The 14,325-nt window shown below is 47.9% G+C and overlaps 1 protein-coding gene across 1 annotated transcript; it reads right to left on the bottom strand.

Annotated features, from left to right (window-relative positions):
• Window positions 1–6,540: 6,540 nt before the first annotated feature.
• On the bottom strand, window positions 6,541–13,113 carry MSX1 (msh homeobox 1). Its single transcript, XM_042466593.1, is given in 4 exon segments — window positions 6,541–7,332; window positions 12,685–12,942; window positions 12,945–13,013; window positions 13,016–13,113. Coding segments are annotated over 4 exon segments (798 nt in total). The 5' UTR covers window positions 13,047–13,113; the 3' UTR covers window positions 6,541–6,892.
• Window positions 13,114–14,325: the final 1,212 nt, after the last annotated feature.

Raw genomic sequence — 14,325 nt, 5'->3', positions numbered from 1 at the left:
GGACCTCAGCTGCTTTCCTACCTCTGAGACAAATGTTACAAGGCAGTTGTTTCCACTGTACCAGTGGAAGAAGGTGGTTGTTAGCCAAACAAGGTCAGAAAGCAGCCCCCATAGAAAACTATCAGGAGGGAGGCTAGGGCTCTCTTTCTCTTTTGTCTAGTTGTGTCTCTCTCCTGTTAGTTCCCCTGCCTTCAGTCTAAAATGCCCCAACCAATCTCTACACAGCCTCTGGGAACTGAAGCGCCTTAAGGAGAAACTAACACAATTGTTATGTGCCATGAAGTCAGCTCTGAATTGTTGTGACTTTATCCTAGGGTTTGCTTGGACAGTTTTTTTTCAGGGGTGTGCGTATGTTGCCATTCCCTTAGGCTGAGAGAGTGTGGCTTAACCAAATTTACCCAGTCATTTGGTCAAGCAAGGATTCAGATCCTGGACTCAGGGAGTTCCCATCCAACACTCAAACCATTGGATCCAGCCGCTAGTAAAGGTGACTGCTTCTTCGAAGAAAAGAAGAGGAGTGCTTGGTCTTATGAAAGTCAGGGCTGCTTTGCTAAATCTCTGATATTCACTCTAGCCCAGCACAAGGTGACCAGAGGTCCTCCTTTTCCAGGGCATGTCCTACATTTCAGCCTTCTGTCCAGGAGGTGTTTCAAATTGTCCTCCATTTTGAGCAGGACTAACAAGCATGAATTTGAATGAGTTTTTTGAGCTTTTATTGGGTCATTTCCTCCTTTTTTCATGAATGTCTTCCGTTTTGCGGTGCCTTGTCCCCCTTTGCGGTGAAGACATCTGCTCACCCTGGCCTGCCATTCTGTCTCCATCAGCGGTCACTCAGAGGCTTCAAGCCAGCTTCTCCACAAGCAAGGCATGTTGCCAACAAGCCTCAAAGATATTCCCTGGAGTGTTTTACCAAAATCTCAAATCCCCAGAATTCCCCAATATTTATTTTTATTCAGCCAAAATCCCAGGAAAGAAATCAAATTCCTCGGATTCCAGGGAATTCCCCGGAAATTGACAACACTGAAATAAGGACAGGCCTCCTGCCCAGTTCCTTGGCTTCCAATGAACATGATGTTAGTTTTTTGTGGGTGTTTCACCTCCATCTGTGGCTGGCATCTTCAGAGAATGCTGGCATGGGAGTGGGTTGTGTGTGTGTGTGTGTATACACACACACACACACTGTGTGACCCTTGGTTGAGAGGAAGGGTCACACAGTATGTATATGTGTGTGTGTGTGTGTGTGTGTGTGTGTAAACTTGTCCCTCCATATTTGCTAGGATTAGGGGCACAAGACCTCTGTGAATATGGAGAAACCGCAAATAACCAAAAACACCATGTTTTTACCTGAGAGGACACCTCTCTAGGAATCTCTAAGTCCTCCAGTGCAACTCTGTGGTCAACGTCCGACAGATACTGACCATTGGAGTAACTACAAAGGCCTAGTAGAGTATCCTCTAGTCTAGGTCTTTCAGTGCAACTTTTAGTTAAAGTTGGCCATAGAGTTGCACTGGAGGACCTAGATATTCCTAGAGAGAACATATTAATCAAATCTGTGAATAATCAGATCTGCAAATATCAATGCCACAAATATGGAGGGATGAGTGTGTGTGGGGTGTGTTATAATTAACCACACACACCCCACAAAAAAAAACCTATGGATTCTGTCCTTGAAAAGCCTTGAACTCACCAGCATTCCCTCTGGGGATAAAAATGACTGGAAGGATGTTTTTTCTCCCGACACTCCTACTTCTTTAGAAAACCATCCTTCAGTCCAGTGTGGCAGTGAATTTCCACACCACAAACACCTTACAACAGGTGTGTGTCTCTCTGTTGTGGTAGCTGCCTTTTCTTTGTCCCCTTTAAATTCCCTTCAGAGCAGAGCAGGCGAGGGCTTTCACAGGGGCTGTATGTTACCACCCTGCTTCTGACATATTTTTTTCAAGCTTAAGGGAAAAATAAAGTCCTGCCAGGGCATTTACAAATAGTTAAAGTAGTGGCTATTTCAGGAGACACCCAGCTTAAACGTGATTTGATGGGACCCAAAAAGACACAGCTGGTTCAGTTCCAGTGCAGGGCAGATTTGACTTAAAAGACTGACACATAAATAGATGCCTTCCAACAAAATCTGACATTTCCACCTCTTACTGAGGGCAAATGATAGAATCATAGAGTTGGAAGAGACCCAAGGGCCCATCCAGTCCAACCCCTGCCATGCAGGAACTCTCAATCGAAGCATCCTCATTGACAGATGTCCATCCAGCCTCTGTTTAAAGACCTCTAAGGCAGGGGTAGCAGTCGTTTTGAGCCCGGGGCACGGTTGCGTCCCTCGAACACTGGGGGGCCGAAGCCAAAAAATAATATTTTTTTAAAATTAAAAATATATAAATAAACCAGGAACAATGTAGGACAAAATTTTCAAATGGAAGACACTTTTTTAAAAAACGGAGGACACGCGAAAAAATTTGCTGTTTTTTTTAAAAAATGTTAATATAAATGCATGTTTCTGAGGTTTCTATAGACAATTGCCCCAAAGACCCCGGCGAGCGGTGGCGGACTGGCTGGCCGTCCCGGGCCCATCCGCCCGGCGCGGCTGCAGTTGCCTACCCCTGCTCTAAGGAAAGAGACTCCACCACTCTCTGAGGGAGTTGTTCACTGTCAACAGAGCCTTCTGTCAGGAAGTTCCTCCTAATGTTAGTGTGGATCTCTTTTCCTGTAGCTTGCATCCATTGCTCCGGGTCCTTAGTCTCTGAGCAGCAGAAAACAAGCTTGCTTCCTCCTTAAGATGACATCCCTTCAAATATGTAAACAGGGCAGAGACTTAAAAAAGGATAAGAAGAAGACTTTTTTCCCATCTTTTATTTAAAAAGGGAAAAAAATAGAGATGGAATACACCTCCGCCCCTCTTTACTCGGCCTCTTCAGCAACCAGAGTGCCAACAAGAGGGAAGGAGGCCTGGGACCCAAAACAAAAAGCCCAGCCCAAGACTCCGTTCTGGCCCTGGTTTCCCATTCCCACGTTCAGTTATCCTTGCCGTGTCGGGGCTCTGTGCTTCTTTTGGGCCCAAGCAAACAGGCCAAATTAATGCTGCTTTCGGGACACTTTGGAGGTATGCTGTTTTAAATGACGCATGCATCCTGAGAGGCTGAAGCTGTGCAAAAGCTGCACTCGTTTTAAGGACTAGAGTGCAGCTTTGGCGCAGCTTTCTCTCAGATAGCGGTGTTCATTTAAACAGCATCCTCCAAAGTGACCCCGAAGCAGCTTTATTTTGGACTGTTCTTTTATTGAGCCCTTTCTTCTCTCCATGAGGAAGTTGGGCTGCCTGTCTCTGCCCTCCTTCTCGGCGTCGAGGGAACCCACTGGCGACAACCTGGCCAAGTCGCACCCCTCTCAGCCTCAGGGGAAGGCAAGGGGGCAAACCTCCTCCCCTCCTCCCCCATAAACTGGAGCTGCGTGGGCGCCGGCGCCGTCCATTTTGAAAGGGAGGCGGCCTGAGAGGAGACGCCAAAGGCGCTTTTGTGTTTGGGGAACGGCCAGAAAAAAGAGGAGGCCGGCCCAAGCCCTTGAAAAGAGCCTACGACGCCCTTTCTTTCTTGGCGGCCCCCTTTCGTGGCCGGCTTCCCCCCCCCCTCATTCAGCCGAGGCGCTCGGGCGTGTGATGCCCGACTTATTGTCATTACCTCGGGTTTTTAATCGTCCTCATCGTGGTTTAATTGAGCAGCCAAGGGTCGGGAAGGCGGGGGGTCAGTGTCTGTGGCATCCACAACTGAGAGTAAATTAAAACGGTTTGGGACCGGCTTTAACAATTTATTAAAAAACAAAACTAATAAAAAAAACTATCGTGGCTCGCTCAAGGGGACCCCTAATGGGAAATTCTGGGGAGTTGAGTTTTTTGTTGTTGGGCTCTCTGGGACCCCCCAACAAACTCCAACTCCCAGAATTCCATAGCCTTGAGCCACGATAGTTAATTCGGTGCCAAACCGGGTTATTTCTGCAGTGCGGACGCAGCCTTTGTGAGACCTTTAGCCTTCTCTGTCGGTGAGCTCCGGTGCCACTATAAACTACACTTCCCAAGATTCCCTAGCACTGAGCCATTGCAATTTTGGAGGTCTCACTTCGCCTCTCCTTCCCCATGAAGCTGAAAATGGAGGGGCTGGGGGAAAAGAGTCTGAGGGCTTGTGTCCACACAAGACTGAAATGGTTTGCGCGCCAAAAGACTAGAGAGCCCTAGGAAACAAGGCTATGTCCCAATTCACTGGTCCCCAAACTGTGTCCAGGGACTGGACTGGACTGGACTGGACTTCAGCTCCCAGAATGCTAGACCATTGGCCAACATTGCTGAGGCTTCTGGGAGATGAAGTCCAAAATCTCTTAGAGGGCACAGTTTGGGGAGATGAAGTTGAGACTTCAATAGTGGAAATGGACCTGGGGGAGTCCAGAGCACTTCGGTTGCCCACTCACTGGTCCCCAAACTGTGCTCTTTAAGGGGCTTTTGGACTTCGGAGGCTTCTGGGATCTGGAGTCCAAAATCTCTTCAAGGGCATAGCTTGAGGACCACAGTTTGAGGACCCTTTTGGGGAGCTATCTAATCGGCAAGCCAGCCCAGCTTGGTAATACTTAGGGGAAACCTGGCCCTGACCAATCCCTGTAGTAAGGACAGAGGAACTGGTTTCCCTAGTCCTGGCTAACTGCTATAGTTCTTTGGACACTTACTTTGGAGTAAGTCCCTGTGATTGCAGTGGAATCTAATTCCAAATAAGCTTCAGGAGGCTGGGGATGCTGCGGATCTAAGGACTGAGATGCAGCCCAATCCCACCTGTTAAAAGGAAATCTCCCTGTGATCAATGAGGGTTACTCTCCAGGTAGTAAACTTACAATTTCATCTTGAATACTGTACTGGGAAGACCACACTCCAGCTATCACAAATGTTTCCTTCCTCCCCTTTAACACTGGATCAATAAACAAAACCAGGCACTTGGAAGGGTCTAGCATGAACACACTGGTTCTGAACATGTTTACTGAGAAATAACATTTCACGATTCCAATTAGAATTTAGATCCAAAACACACCACAGAAATAATCCAGTCTGAGGCCGCTTTAACTGCCCCCAGTGCTAGGGAATCCTAAGAATTGTAGTTTATTGTGGCACCATTGCCCTCTGACAGAGAAGACTAAATGTCTCACAAAACTACAGTTCCCAGGATTCCCTAGCATTGAGCCAGGGCAGTTAAAGCAGTCTCAGAGTAGATTATGCCGTCAGTGTATTTTGGACCTCGGTTACCCTTCCAGTGTTTAGGATTCCTCACTGAGGACTCAAAACTTAGCAACAGAAATAAATAGTGTGTATTAGCATATAAAGCTAATACGTTTATACTTTCCTAAGAATAACTGAACTCGGTGACAACTATTACTTTACAGACTTGTCTATGACCTGGCTTCGTAAACTGGTACTCCTCCAATTGCTAGTTACCTGTATTCAGATACAAGTCCTACTAAGCTCCAGAGAGCATGCTCCCCAGTAAGTGTTTACAGGATTACAGCCAAACCTAATGTCAGTTTTAACTCGATTTAATGCTGTGCACTGAAATGCCAATTTGCCAGGTGGAAGCAGGTTTCCATAACCCAGCACAGGGAGGCTTTCTTGTGGCAACCAGTTGCTTCCAGGATACTGGTCCTGAAACAGGAATTCCTAGTTGGACACGATTTTGCAAAAAGAGCAAAAAGATACCTAAGGCCTGTTACAGACTGCCAAAATAAAGCTGCTTCAGGTCTCTTTGGAGGTATGCTGTTTAAATGATGCATGCACCCTAAGAATCCGGAAGCTCCACCAAAGCTGCCCTCCAGTGCTTAGGAATGGAGTGTGGCTTTGGTGCGACCTCCGGACTCTTAGGACCCATGCATCATTTAAATAGCATACCTCCAAAGAGACCCCAAGCAGCTTTATTTTGGCAGTCTGTAACAGGCCTAAGTCTCTGTGCAAGAAAAGAGAGCTGCAAACCACCACGCAAGCGAATGAACTCTGATCTCCATTTGAATCAACTGGCCTTCTTTTCCAAAGAGGTATCTAGCAAGCGGACTGCCTTTGGTAACCTTGAGCCCATACAGACAGGCCAAAATAAAGTAGCTTCAGGTCACTTTGGATGTATGCTGTTTAAATGATGCATGTGCCCTACACCAAAGCCATGCTCCAGTTCTAAGCACTTGAGCGCAGCTTTGGTGCACCTTCTGGCCTCCTAAGATGCATGCATCATTTAAACAGCATACCTCCAAAGTGACCTGAAGCAGCTTTATTTTCGCCTGTCTGTTCAGGCCCATGCAAACCTTAACATAGCATTTAGTAGTAATTCCCTGACTAATCCTTGAGGAAGCTGCCTTACACAAACAGCATTAAAATGGTTTCTTTGGGATCGGTGGATGATTTTTTTTAAAAGTGTCTATTTCTGACCAAGTAAAGAAACTTTGAGAGGGATTCAAGCCATCGGATAAAGCGGAAGGGAATGTCCAGCCTGGTCAAGCCGAGGTCATTTAAAATTAATTTATTTATCAAATATAGCTATTAATATAAACGATAATAAATTTTCAACTGTACAGTATATTACACCAGTACACAGGAATTCTTTCCGGAGCTGGGGAAGGGAGGGCATGGCAAAAGAACCAAAGGAGTGGAGGGCTGAAGCATCCTTGGGGCCTCTCCTACCGAGAAGAACCTCTAGGGCTGCATCCGCACTGCGGGGATTAACCCGGATTCATCTCGCTTCAAGTGGTGCGGCTCCAGGCTCTCAAATTCTGGGCGCTGGAGTGCCGCAACAAACTCCAGCACCCAGAATTCGGGAGCCTGGAGCCGCAGCACTTCAAGCGAGATGAATCCGGGTTATTCCCCCAGTGCGGATGCAGCCTAGGTGAGGTGGTACATGCTGTAGCCAACATGTGCAGCATAAAGTCCGACGGGGGTGACGGGGAGGGTGGCCCTCTGGAAGGGTCCGGAGGCGTAGAGAGAGGCCCCTGTGGCCATGGCGGGCCCCCCCAAAGGGAAGGAAAGGCCGAAGGCGGCAGCTGCAGCCGGGGGCAGCATGGGCTTGGCTGCCATCTTGAGCTTCTCCAGCTCGGCCTCCTGGAGGCGCTTGGCCTTGGCCCTGCGGTTCTGGAACCAGATCTTGACCTGGGTCTCGGTGAGGCTGAGGGAGCTGGAGAACTCGGCCCGCTCTGCGATGGAGAGGTACTGCTTCTGCCGAAACTTGCGCTCCAGGGCCAGGAGCTGAGCTGTGGTGAAGGGCGTCCGGGGCTTGCGGTTGGTCTTGTGCTTGCGAAGAGTGCAGGCCGGGGGACTGGCCCTTCCTGAGCAGGGAGAAGGAGGAGAGAAAAAAAGACAGCAATCATTAGGAGGGGGTCCCTTAAGGCACAGGCCCAGTTCCCACTTCTAGAAGAGTTGGGGTGAAAAGTTGTCCCCCTTCCCAAGCCAACACAGCAGACCCCCTTGGGCATGGTGACCAAGGAGGCTAAGGCATCGCAAAATGGAGGACATTGCAAGACCACAAAGAACAGCTACAAACAACCCTGTTTTGTGCCTCTTCTTTCTGATTATATTTTGCGGATCCATGCGAGGTTTTTGTTTAGTCCCAGAATATTTCTTGTCTGCTTCAGGTGAAGCAGTCAATTGCTTCCAGCTAAAAATTGCATTTTAAAATGACTGTCTAGGATTGCTATTCGGGGTCAGACTAGATAGTTATATCAGCCCTCAGAAAAACAATATTAAGAACAATTTCCTTCCCAAAAAACTATGTTAAGAACAATTTCCTTCCTCATCTGCAAATAAAATTTGTCTGTTTTCTTTACTCCGCAGGTATCTGTGCTTTCCTGCTACACAGGTGTGTTTAATTGAACCCAGTGTAAGGAGAAAAGGAGCAAAACTGGGACTTTAAAATCAGTCTGGATGCTCCCATTGGGGACTTATTTCAGAGTAAGCTGTGGTTAAGCGTCTACTTTAATGCACAGGTCCCTAATCCGGTTAAACCACACTTCCATGCCAGCCTTCTCTGAAAATGCCAGCCACAGATGCCAGCGAAACATTAGGAATAAAACTCTTCTAGAATATGGCCTCATAGCCTGAACCCCCCCCCCCAAAAAAAAACTATGGCTGCCAGCCATGAAAGCCTTCAACTTCACTCCTAGAAATATAAATGTATGCTTCTGATGTAGAGAGATCAATAACTCTCTACATATAGATTCTTCAGCCCAACACTGCTATGTCTTTGGATTCTGCCTCTGGGCTTCTTAGGCCTGCTCAAAATGAAGGCTGTTTTTGGACCTTTCCTGGAGAGAAGGTTAAAATGTGGCAAAAGGAGGACACCAGGTTGCTCTGGGGCGACTTTGGACCCAGAGCAGCCTGAAGGAGAACTGAAAACCTTTGGGCCATGCGGACCTAAAGCCAACCGCTGCTCCCACAACTAGAGCAGACCCACTGGATTTAACCAAGTGTTCTTGGTTTACACCATTCTGGAGTAAAGGGTGAAGGGACCAGCAACTGGATTTAGCCCCCTCCAAATCGGTATTTTAGATGGGCTTCTGAGTCTTTCCGCCTTCAGATCCATCCGTGACTTGAATCATTCTTGACTGAACTCAGTGGGGGCTCATCCAGAAATCCCAGAAAGCCCCCCCGGTTTTGTTCCTCTTCTTTCCGATTTTATGTTGCAGATCCATCCAGGTTTGGTTTATTCCCGAATATTTTTTTGTCAGCTTCAGGTATAGCAATAGCAATAACAATATAGCAATAGCAAGTACATTTCTATACCACTTATCAGTGCACTTAAGCATTCCCTCAGTGGTTTACAAAGCGTAAGCTTTGTGTAAGTGTAAGGTATCATCAGAAACGTTTTAAGCCATAGTTTAATTGAACCCAGTATAAAATCGAAGAAAAGGGGCTTTTAAAATCAGTCTGGATGCACCGATTAGGGAACTTACTTCAGAGTAAATGTGGTTAAGCAGAGAACACAAAAGCATCTGCTTTTACACACAGGTCCCTAATCCAGTTAACCCACACTAAACCGTTTTATCCCCCCCACTGGAGTTAATGGACCAGACGAGCTTTAGATGGTAATACTTCTTCTTTGGAGAAAAAAATTCCCAGGATCATTTTGAAAACATCTTACCAAATGTTTTAACAACTTGCTTCAAATGTTCTTAAAGGTTTGAGGGGGAGGCAGGGATTCAAACTGTCTTAAAGGAACTGGATGTTGATCCGGGACAGTTGAACAGAGGAGCCATGCTATGCACACCTCTTTGGGATCAAGTCCCATTCAAGTCTAGGAACTGAGCTCCAGGTATACATGAGTAAGGGTCTACACCTTTGGTTGGTGGCATGTGGGGTGGCAAAGAGCCCTTTGAGAATTTGATGCCAAGTCTGGGCCCTTCTCCAAAAACATGGGAGTGAAAAAGTGAAAGCAACAGGAAAGAAACAGGACAGGAAAACCAGGGCTTTTGCATCCATGGCGCATCAGCCACGGGAAAACAAAGTTGCTCTCACAAAGACATGGCTGGAGGGCAGGGAAGGCAAAGACCATCTCGAATATGGGGAGGTTATGGATTCCCATAAGAGTCCTGTTTTCCTTTTGTCGGACGCTGGGAGTGGGGCTGAATTTGGAGGATAAGGATTCCCATAGGAGCCACAGTCTTATTTGCCAGGAGAATTGGCAGGACAGGAGGAGGAGGGCCCCGATCCCAACCCCACCTTGGAAGCCCTTTCCCTCCAGCCAAACCCTGCAGTTTGCACATGGAGGAGGAAAAGCACTCCTGGCCCTGCGGCCCTTGATGCTTCTGCTTCCCAGCTCCAAGGAGGACTATTTATAAAGGGGTCTGGACTGGAGAAGGGAATTAATAGGGGGAGAAACGAGGCTTGGGGGTGGGGGGAGTGTGACTATATTCTAAAGGCAAACCCAAAGTGCCCCAAGGGCAGCCCTGTCACTCAGGTCCCGTTTATGAGCCTCCTGGGAAAGCCAGCGGGCCTGGCATTCATTACAGACGCCGAAAGGCCGCGTTTAACAGCCCTGCGGTCCACAGGCCCTTTGAGCCGGAGGGCTGTGGGATTCCTCAGAAAGGAAGCATCTGACAGGTTGCAAGGGCCTTTGTGGCCAGAAATGGTGCCTCCCACCCACTGAGGAGCAAAGAGAGAGCGTCCCTTGTGGGTCGATCAAAAGGAGTGGGGCTGAAGTAATAATAATAATAATAATAATAATAATTACTACTTCAGCCCCACTTCTTTTGATTGACCCATATTGTTGTTGTTGTTATTATTATTATTATTGTTGTTATTATTATTATTATTATTATTATTATTATTATTATTATTATTATTAGCCCGCCTCTCCCATTCAGGTCGAATGGAGTAAGTAAGGAGTAAGGCAGGCCCACTCAGGGGATACGATCCATCAAACCAAACCCTGTAAACTCGGGCTACCTGGATCCTTTCCTTGCAGTGGGTCTCTCTTTGTGGCAGGACTGGGTCGAGCCCTTGGGACTGTTAAATTTGCAAGGTCAATTTAGAGAATAATAGGTAACATAGGTCCAAAACACACTGCAGAAGCAATCCAGTCTTAGTCCGCGCTAACTGCCCTGGCTCAGTGCTAGGGAGCCTTGGAAATTGTAGTTTATTGTGGTCTCTTAACAGAGAAGGCTAAATGTCTCGCAAAACGTCAGCTCCCAGGATTCCCTAGCACTGAACCAGGGCAGTTAAAGTGGTCTCAAACCGGATCTGGACCGTAGTTTCTATGCGCCTTATAGTGAAAGGCTCGTTTTCCTTGTCGCACATTTAATTTCTGAAGCATGGGGGGGGGGGAAAGGGCGAAAAGGTCAAAGACTGATCTTACCAAATATTCCTTCCTTTCCCCCTTATTTGATTCGGTCTGATCTTGGAAGTTAAGGTCAGCCCCGGTTTGTATTTGGATGGGAGGCCGCCAACGAATCCTAGGCGCTGCGGGCGAGATTTCAGTGCAAGGCACCCGCAAAACCATTTCTGGATATTCCTTGCCGAAGGTCGCCCCCAGTCAAAAGGCGGACCGGAGACCCAAGTTATTATTAGGACTCCATCGCCAGCCAAACCCAGTTCCTCTAAAACAGTTTGAACCCCGCCTTTAATCAAATTATTATTATTATTATTATTATTATTATTATTATTATTATTATTTAATCAAATTTGAAGCAAGTTGTTCAAAGATTTGGCAAGATACTTTCAAAATTATTTCCCTTCAGGCTTCTTTCGAGATAATTAAGAAGGCTAGCAGATCGTTATTAGGCATCTAATATTAATAATACGGGCGCTCAAAAGGTTCGAGCAATATGCTTGTTTAAAAGAAGTTACTAAATACGGGGATAAATGGGACCCGACTAGAATCTTTGATACAATCCCATGGTTGTCTTTTTTTTTAATCTACAAAACCGACTTTTAATTAATTAATCCGGAATAGCCCAGGAAAGTGTTGCTTTCAGGTTTAATGTTTCCTTTTTTGCATATCCTTAGGAAGCAAAAGAGAGAGCTTCTCGGAGCAGAGCTATTTAGGAAGGAGGCGGCCAAAGGGGGGAAAGAAAAAAGGACCAGTCTGTCCCGTCTTGAAAGCAGACCCTAGAGATTCCCTGGGGCTAAAGATGTTGGAGGCACTTTCTCGGGGAAGCCCCGATCCCACTGAGCCCCATCTGGGCCTGAATGGCTTTAGGATGGAGTCCGGTTCGTTTTGCGAAGGGGTCTTTTGGGAGATCTTCCTCTGAAACACATGATTTTTAAACAATCCACGAAAAGGAAAAGGGACAGGACCGCTCTTAATAATAAAGAAGGCTTTTATGGATGACCCGCCTTTCCTACTGTAATAGCCATCGCCTTGATGGCTTACAATGCCTTGACTCTAGAGCCTTCTCGATCTTCTAGATCACTGACTAGATCTTCTTAAAGATGCCTCTCCTTGCTTTCGGTGACAGGGCTTAAAGCCCGAGGCGTCTTCCCCGAAGACTCCGGCTTAAGCAGACCATGAATCTCCCCGACTTAAGCAGACCCTGGATCGACCTTCGGGGCCGGATTTATTGGAGGGGGGCTTCTCCAGGCCACTCTGCCTCTTTGCTCTTTGCCAGACCTAAGCAGTTTACTCCGAAGTAAGTACTCCGCGGCCATCTTAGTGCCCTGGAAACGTTTCAAGCTTTAGGGGAGGAAAGGAGCAGAAAGGCCCAGTCGGGCCTCCTAAGGACCCGGTGCTACGGAACCAGAGTTAGCCAAGGTTGCATCCGCAGTGCAGAAATGATCCGGTTTGGTAGCGCTTGAACGGCCGGGGGCTCAAGGCTGGGGCCTTCTGGGAAATGTAGTTGTTGAGGCACCAGAGCAGAGCAAGGCAAAGTCATCGGGGCTTACTTCGGAGTAAACTTAGGCTCGAAGCTGATCACTTTCTACTCAACAAACGACATTCCCCAGAAGGCCGTCCAAGCGCTACCAAACCGCTTCAACTCTGCAGCGCGGATCCAGCCCAAGAAACTTTCCTCCCCTCCAAAAAACCTTCCGTTCCCAGACTCCAGACTTCGGAGAAGAGGGGAAAGTTTCGCAACTGACCCAAAAGAGATCCTCCTCGTATTTCTACTTGAGTCCCCAATGGTTTTAAGCTTTGGGGGGAGTCGAGATCCCCGGTTCTCAGGGTCCCCTCTCCTTCCTTGACTTACTTGGAGGCGGCGGGGAGAAGCGGGGGCTTTGCATCCAGGGCGTCGGGGGCTTCTCGGGGCTTTCGGCTTGAGCCAGTGCCTCTGGGTGGGCGAAGGGGTGGTTGTTAGCCAGGGCCGAGGGGGGCGAGGTCGGCCTCTCCCTGGGGCTGAGGGTCCTCCGGTGGGCCGCCGAGGAGGCCACTCCCAGCTCGGGCTTCCTGTGGTCGGCCATGAGGGCCTCCACGCTGAAGGGCAGCAGAGCCTTGGGCTTCTCTCCTCCTCCTCCTCTCCTCCGGCCATGGCTGGGGCATCCGCCTCCTCCGCCTCCTCCTCCTCGGCTCTGAGGGCCTCTGGGCAGAAGTCATGGCCAGGTCCGGGGCCATGCAGCGCCGCGGAGGCCTCCCTCGCGAGGGTCATGGAAGCGGAGGCGCCCGTCGGAGCCAAGACCCTTCCTCTGACCACACAGCACTCTCTCGGAGACCCTCTGCGAAGCCCATCCGGTGCGGAGCTAGGGCTAATAAAGGCCCCGCTGGCCAATCACAGCGCGGAGGGGAGTCTCCTCTCGCTTCCCATTGGATGCGGCGCGCCAGAGTGAGTGAGTCGCCCCGCTGAGTACCTCTCGGACTGGACACTTCTTCCACAGGGATCCAAGCAGGAGAAACTCGCTCTTCCCTTGGGTTTTGGTTTGTTTTGAATCATGGAATCATAGAGTTGGAAAAGATCCCCCCCCTCAAGGGCCAGTCCGACCCCATTCTGCCATGCAGGAACTCTCCATCAAGCAAACCCAAAACATAGCCATCCAGCCTCTCATCCTCCCTCTCTCCTCTCCACCACTCGCCTCTGCGGGGTGTATTTGGGGGGGGGGAATCCCATCCACACGTGCAGCATAATCCGGGTTGAGACCTTGGACTGCCCTGGCTCAATGCTAGGGAATCCTGGGAAATGTCGTTTGGGGAGAGATGGAGCCTTCCTCTGTCAGAGAGCTCTGGGGTCTCAATAAAGTACGTACAGTTCCCAGGATTCAGTCCCTAGCACTGAGCCAGGGTAGTTAAAACGGTCTTGAACTGGATTATTTCTGCAGTGTGTGTTTGGACCTAGGCTTGCCTTCGTTTCAGGAGCCGGGAATGGTTTCAGATTGCTACCTTCTTCCACCTCCAGGACGTTAAAATGTCCTCCCAGGTCCCGTCCTGGGATAATATATCTATTATATATAATAATAATAGGGAAAAAAGGCTCACGTGGGGCATATGTGTTGCATAATTGCCCTATATTATAATAATAGGGAAATTATGCAACAATAGCCCCACATGAGCTTTTTTCTTATATATAATTTATAAATATTATAATTGTAATAATATAATAATAGATATAGAGTAGAGATACATAGATAGATAGATAGACCAGACAGAGATAGCGGGCAATTATGCAACAATGCCCACACAGGAGCTTTTTTTTAATATAAATTATATATAATATAAGATAGATAGATAGAGACGACAGCACAGACAGGGCAATTAATGCAACAATATGCCCTACGTGACGCCTCTTTTCTTCATATATTATATATATTATATTATGAGCGACATGCTGCAACTAGCCCACAGGAGCCTTTTATCTTGTTTTAAAATTGTAAACCAGAGAGCCTTTGAATTTTTTCTTTCT

This window comes from Sceloporus undulatus, chromosome 5, assembly GCF_019175285.1.
Source record: "Sceloporus undulatus isolate JIND9_A2432 ecotype Alabama chromosome 5, SceUnd_v1.1, whole genome shotgun sequence".
NCBI lineage: Eukaryota > Metazoa > Chordata > Lepidosauria > Squamata > Phrynosomatidae > Sceloporus > Sceloporus undulatus.
The sequence above is the reverse complement of the archived record's forward strand: the minus strand, read 5'-3'. Positions and strand labels throughout refer to the sequence as shown.